General features: G+C 42.9%; 1 protein-coding gene across 1 annotated transcript; it reads left to right on the forward strand.

Moving 5' to 3' along the window:
• Positions 1-207: 207 nt before the first annotated feature.
• On the forward strand, positions 208-6263 carry si:ch211-11n16.2 (zinc finger FYVE domain-containing protein 1). The gene is made up of 12 exons (XM_053873696.1): positions 208-415; positions 831-1112; positions 1445-1667; positions 1729-1946; positions 2034-2140; positions 2969-3077; positions 3141-3238; positions 3304-3421; positions 3499-3669; positions 3743-3929; positions 4622-4720; positions 5103-6263. The coding sequence occupies exons 1-12, from the start codon at positions 299-301 to the stop codon at positions 5324-5326; spliced, it is 1953 nt and encodes a 650-aa protein (XP_053729671.1). The 5' UTR covers positions 208-298; the 3' UTR covers positions 5327-6263.
• The last annotated feature ends 378 nt before the right edge of the window (positions 6264-6641 follow it).

Genomic DNA, 6641 nt, shown 5'->3' on the forward strand with positions numbered 1-6641 from the left:
AGTTGGGTCACATTAATTCAAATCATTCTTATTAACGTTTTGCTACAAGTGCCATGTAGCCGATAACAGATATTTTCGCACTAAATCGCCCTATAAAGTTTTCTCATCTGGTGTCTGTTATGATCTATTTAGCCACAAGATGGGGCTCGTGTGCACCCGCTGACGTATAGTCTTTGCGTCATGACGTCAGTCAAAGCGTCAGCCACACGCGCTGTTGTTATGTTTGGGTAAACAGGAGTCATGTTGAAGTTTCCTTTTCAACCTGTCGCCACTGAAATGTCCTCGAAATAATATAGCGATGTCGGACATACTTATGGTTGGGATGGAGAGCATATCGATCAGTTCCACTAAATCCACAAGTCCTCCTAAAGAAGCCGGAAGCTTCCTGCTGGTGGACGATCAGGAAAACCTACAGGTAAAGCTAGCTGGCTAATAGTTAGCTGCGTAGCTAAAAGGGAAGCTAAATCCGCGTTGTAAACTTTACATTTATTCACTTAAATGTCAATACACAGGGCGGTCTCTTGTATAAAGTCTTATGTGATGTGGACAAATGGTGACATTCCTTTAGGAAAACAGTTTAACCAAAGTAACTCACTTCGTATTTTCTATAAAGTGTTTTGTTACCGTGGTATGTCACTGACGTACATTGTGTAAAAATAAACAAAAAAATACGATAAAATACATTGTTAAAGCTCCTCGTGACTCATGAAGTCGAAAGGTAAGATGACGTCATTGCTGTCACTGTCAAATACAAATGGTGGACATGCTCAACCTGTCCAAGAATCCCGAGTACAGAACATAATTTTGTTTCTGATCTCCCTTCTCTGCAGGTCCGGGAGGAGTCGGAGTTCATAGAAAAACTTGGATGCGGAGATGTTGCTGGTGTCAAAGTCCTCTCCATCTTTGGGAACACTGGTGACGGCAAGTCGCACACTTTAAACCAGATGTTTTTTGACGGGGAGGAGGTCTTCCTGACTTCCAAGGCTCCCAGCTCCTGTACAGTGGGTGTGTGGGCCTCCTACTGTCCCTCCCTCAACCTGGTGGTCCTGGATACGGAAGGCCTTCTGGGTGCAACTGGTCATCACAGCCAGAGAAAAAGACTGTTGTTGAAGGTAATACTCAACACTGTGTTACTTTTGTAAATAGAAGCTGCTACCAACTGAAAGCTCATTGGCTCACTTTTTAAATTTATTGTAACATACTGTGAAGTATGTGAAGTATTTCAGTCAGTTTTGTTCACTATTGTAAACAAAATTATTTTTTATTTTTCTTCTGCTTAAAATGATACTGAGGTCACAACCTTTATGGATGTCAATTCGTATGTAACGTAAATCTATTGGTGAACATTCTAACCAAGTGTCACACCTAGAAGGACCTATGAAGTACCCAGTTTCTGTATTTGTTGTGGTGTTGCTGTTTTTTCAGTATCATGCTATGTCTTCAGGTGTTGGCCGTTTCGGATGTAGTGGTCTATCGCACACGAGCGGAGCGACTTCACAACGACATGTTCCAGTTCCTTAGTGCAGCCTCTGTGGCGTACCTGAAGTACTTCACCCCTGAGCTGAAAGCTTTGTCTACTCGATGTGGACTGGACGTGCCTCTTTCTTTCCTTGGGCCTGCTGTTATTGTCTTTCAGGAGACAACTCACACCCAGCTGCTGGGGCAGGGTAACGAAAATGGCTTTGTACGTCTTTGTCTTTACAGTGACTTTGTTGTCCTTTGCTGTAGATTCAAAGGTGCCGGGCAGCGCTGATACTCAGCTGCAGAAGCGATTCCATGACCTCAACTTGGGGACTGAAGCCTTTAGTTCAGTACAGTATGTTGGCACTCAGACCATCACACCTCCCACTGACTACAGCCGGCTCCTGGAGGCCGTCACACAGCAAGTGAGGAACACTCACACTCGCTCCCCCAGACAACCTGGCATAGTGTTTCGTGCTCTGGAAGTAAGTTCATGGAAAACATGCAGACTTGACTTGGTGGCTGCTTTGTTTATTTAATTATTTAAAATAACACTTTTGCCTTCCCCTCAGGCTCTGAGTGAGCGTTTTTGTGGAGAACTGTCAGACGAAAAGGCCATGTTGCGCTCCTGCTTCTTGGATGAGTATTTCACCTGTTCGGCTGTGTGCCTGAGCTGCAAGTATGTCACGAAACATCATTGAAACTTAGAGAAGACAAAGTGTTTCCAAACCTAATGAAAATGCTTCATATTGCCTGAGATTTCCTATCTTCATTTATATAGATAGGAGACATGACATGACTTTTGGAAGGATTTTCTGTTATTAGAAATTAAGTTTGTATTTTGTGTAACTTAAAATGATACTAATGTGGCACCTAATGAACTCACATGATGTCCTTAGTGAACTTTCTAGAATGGCCAAAATGCTATAATGCTTCAGGAAAATGTTTTTATTGCTGCTTACTGCTTAAAAAAGCCTTTTTTAAAGCTTAGTAATAAAATATATATATGAATAAAATGCGCTGAGGACGAACTGAACTGAGTGCAGTCGTGTGGTGCAGCTCAATGGAAACCATTGTGGGAAACGAAACAGAAAGTGACATTTTTCACGCAGTGTGGGAAATCAGTGAGTCACTGAGGAGAACTAACTGGGTGGGGGGTTTCTGATCATTTTTCTGAAGCCCTCGACACTTCTTCGGACAAAGGAAACATTACTTCAGGCGTTATTAGGAGGCGTGGCCATCACCTACTTAGCTGCCATGCTTCCATTACACAGTGCTGTCGGTGCCTGGTTAGGTTTGTTGAGGATCCTACTTTTCAATTGTAAACATCACAGACAATCTCTTTCTCGCTCCACCCCCTTGGATTAGTTGCTTGTAACTAATAAATGATTTTATTTTAAATTAAAATGGCTTTAAAGGACATTCTTTCCCAAATGAACTGTTATATCAGGATAAGGTTTAAACAGGAGCCGTTCTTGAGTTGACCTCTCTCCTATGCATGCTGCAGTGTGCGCTGCAAGAAGGGAATGAACCACCATAGAGACCGAGTCCCTCACATGGCAGACGGCCTGTGCCAGTACGCTCACCAGTATAATAACAAAGTCCTCGTCTGTAAGGTATTGTCGATCGCTTTACTTGCTTATTACAACGTTTGCATTGAATTTTTTAACGTGTTTCAGCGGTGTTATGAAGGAGGCAGGGAGGTTATTGTTGTGCCCAAAACATCAGCCTCATCCGACAACCAGTGGTTTGGTCTGGCTAAGTTTGCCTGGTCAGGGTAGGTACTGGAAATGTTGCTGTTATTTATTCATTTTTTGAAATTTAAACTTCTGATTTCTCCAGGTTTGTGCTGGAATGCTCGAGCTGTGGTGTCATCTACCGCAGCAGGCAGTACTGGATCGGAAACCAGGACCCTGAAAGCAGCGTTGTGCGCTCAGAGGTCAAACACGTCTGGGAAGGGGTCAGTAAACCAGGACTTCAGTACTGCCAAGTACGGTGAAGGAGGACCTTAATGGTTTGGGATTCTCGCCGTTTCAGTCGGATACTTTCCTGAGCAGCCACCAGAATGCGGCCCAGAGGGTCCTGGATGGTGTGAACTACGTGATCCAGTCGGTGTCAGAGTACAGCAGCGGGCCCACCAAGACTGTCACTGCCTGGCTCACTGACCAGGTGGCGCCATCCTACTGGAGACCCAATACTGAGATCACGGTGGGCGACCACTAGATTACTCCACACATCCTCTTGAGATCTTCCACCGAGACTTTTAAATGGTGTGTCGCAGGCATGTCACGACTGTCAGAAGGTGTTTGAGGAGGCAGAGAGGAAGCATCACTGTCGCTCCTGTGGGGAGGGCTTCTGTCATCCCTGCTCCAGCCTGAGAATGCCAGTGCCAGACAGGGGCTGGGGGCACAGTCCTGTGCGGGTGTGCAAGGCCTGCTACCACCAAGGAGGGCCGCCCCACAGCCAAGGTGAGACAAGAATGTTAAGGTGCTGCACAATTCAAAAGAACTGGAAGATCTTTCACTGAGATGCTAAAAGATTGACATCTAGTGGTTCTACTTTCTGTGGTGTGATAAATTAATAGATAAATCTGTAGTGAAAGTTGATTTTTTTTTTTTAAAGACAAACACTCAGTCGGCCTGTAGTTGTCTTCGCAGGTGTCTGTCTGACAGCAGCAGCAGTGGGTTACCTCTCTGTCTGTGTTACATGTCATCAACATCTGTGTCTTTGGAATATAACACAGATTATGTCTATACACTGTACTGGCTAGATGGTTCTTTTTTATTTCGCACAGAGTAGTATATATTATGTCATTATTATATTGAAATACACTGTAAATACTGTTAAGATGGTTCTTTTTGACTTTATTTTTATTTTTATCTAGCATGTCTGTTTGAGTAACTTTCCCATGTTACCCACTCTCTGTTTCTTCTCATTATTTTGAGCAGGAGTGGTGGTTGTAACAAAAAGCAATGTCCCTCCAGATCACTAAAGTGTTTCTGATTCTGATAAAACTAGACATGTGTACATGTCAATGTTTCAAGTGAATGTGGTGACTTTGGTTATCGCAATAAAGAGCAACATTGTGTTCCCGTCACTCCCACGAGGAGCAGGAGAAGAGAAGAGAATGTTTGTAAAGCTTTGTCGTGTTTTTTTTTAGTGTCTAACCTGGAGCCTCAAGGTCTTCTTGCTCGCAAAGTGACGGAGGTGGCTCAGACCACTCTGGACATGGTGAGCACGGCTGTCGACTATCCACTTTGTGAGTACTGCTTTTCTTAAACCCACTTCTATGTTCGATAAACTGGACCTGTTTACGCATGTCACTACAGCAATGACCAGCCAATTTTTTTGAGGATTATTGAATTTAATTCAATAATTATTGATGACAAAAGCAAAGCCAAAATTGTACTTTTTGAGATGCATAACTAAAACTGTGTTAACCACACAAAGGCATATGTTAATGTTGCTAAGCTCTTCCCCTTTTGGCACCATCAATTATTGAAGCGATGTTTTCCAGTTATTCTGACACTTCACTATGGCCTCGGATTTAGCTATGTTTAGACTCCAAATGCTGTTGATGTTAAGAAGTCAGCTTCCCCGGGGGCTTCCCATTACTGTGCACTAACAATGGCCCCTTTCAGGTTTTGTGAAGAACGTCGCACGGCCAGATTACTGGGTGCCGGACCAGGACATCACTCAGTGCCACCACTGCTCGACGACCTTCACAGCCCTCATGTCCAAGCATCACTGCAGGTCCTGTGGGCAAGGCGTCTGCGGCCCCTGCTCCAGCCGAACGAAGCCGGTTCCCTCCAGAGGATGGGATCACCCCGTGAGAGTGTGTGACGGATGCCATGACGCACTATAGCCTTCTCCCCTCAAGTGCACTTAGGTCTTTTTGGGTGATTCATGAAAACACTGAGAAGCTTTTCCTTTATCAGACGTTGATCAACAACCGACGTCCTCGTCTTCAGGGATCACGTTCTTCTCCCCCTCATGATCCCACAAGTGGGCTGCGAATCAGCTGATCCTAAACTCTGGGATTTTTATGATTCATAATCATCTCAAACTGTTAAAAACAGATTTGTCTTCAATCACAAGTCTTTCCAACCTTTGGAGATCATCTGTAATTTGGACAGGATGGTGTGGTCAAGGAGTGTGAAGGCATGAATTGTTCAAGGGATCCCTTCAGCCCAAGAGTGTTAAAGGACAGCTTCATATGAATTTCCAATTACTGTGTAATTTTAGCTTTTTATTTCCTGCAATCAGTTGCTACACTTTGTGGCATCTGGAATATTCTCATGTTTTCCACATTCCGATTAGAACATGCACTTCATTAAAAGTGAAATCCCACTTGAGTTTTCCTGATAGCATGACAGAGTTTAGCTAGCACCAAGTGAGTACTGAGCACCTCGAGTGCAACCACTTCAGTGACAAGATCAACGGACAATCCTGCTTTGTTTTTCTTACTAAAATTGTGCTCAATAAATACACTAATGTGTATGGAATAAACTAATTGATGTCTGTCATATCTTGTCCAAAACATTTTAAATGTCTGCCTTGTGCAAACATCAACTATATACTGATATTGTAGCCATGTTTCGGACAGCTTTTTTGTATTTTTTTTTTTACCAGTCCCCTCCCCCTTTTTTAATCTGTCCTTTTTGTGAGTCTAATACATTGAAAGAATATTTGGGAAAAAAATGTGCCTTTATATCAGTTTACCTACATGTGTTGTCCTTAGTTCTTTTATGATTTGTGTTAAAATGAAAATAAACAGTAACAACTTAATGTCGTTTTATGTTGGGGTTTTTTTTTGTTTTCCTTTTCGAGGATACTCTTTTTGTCGAATGAAACTGATTTATATTTAATTTCATGATTAGTTACTTCATAATTTTTATTGTTTTGGTTTTTTTTTCACTCATATAAGTGACTAGGGCTGATGTTTCCTCTCTCGTGACGCTTACTGGTCGTGTCACTAATGGATTACTGGCTAACTACACTCATTTTCCTCTTCAAGCAACAATTCAAACGCTCATGTCATTGATTTTGAGCCTCCATTTTATTTCGCTACAGACTTTTCACTGAAGAAACAGAAGGGGTCAGCCGCAAACTGCTTAAAGGAGAATCCTTCCGCTGTCATGCGGCCTTAAGAGAGTGTCTACGACTCACAGTACAGCACT

The sequence above is a fragment of the Synchiropus splendidus genome, chromosome 8 (assembly GCF_027744825.2).
Source record: "Synchiropus splendidus isolate RoL2022-P1 chromosome 8, RoL_Sspl_1.0, whole genome shotgun sequence".
Lineage (NCBI taxonomy): Eukaryota > Metazoa > Chordata > Actinopteri > Syngnathiformes > Callionymidae > Synchiropus > Synchiropus splendidus.

Bases quoted from the DNA above. Each gene is read 5' to 3' on its own strand.
- si:ch211-11n16.2 (XM_053873696.1), top strand. From the start codon at position 299: ATGTCGGACATACTTATGGTTGGGATGGAGAGCATATCGATCAGTTCC. The intron at 1,113-1,444 runs GTAATACTCAAC...CTATGTCTTCAG, and splicing joins GAAAAAGACTGTTGTTGAAG to GTGTTGGCCGTTTCGGATGT. The intron at 1,947-2,033 runs GTAAGTTCATGG...CCTTCCCCTCAG, and splicing joins TAGTGTTTCGTGCTCTGGAA to GCTCTGAGTGAGCGTTTTTG.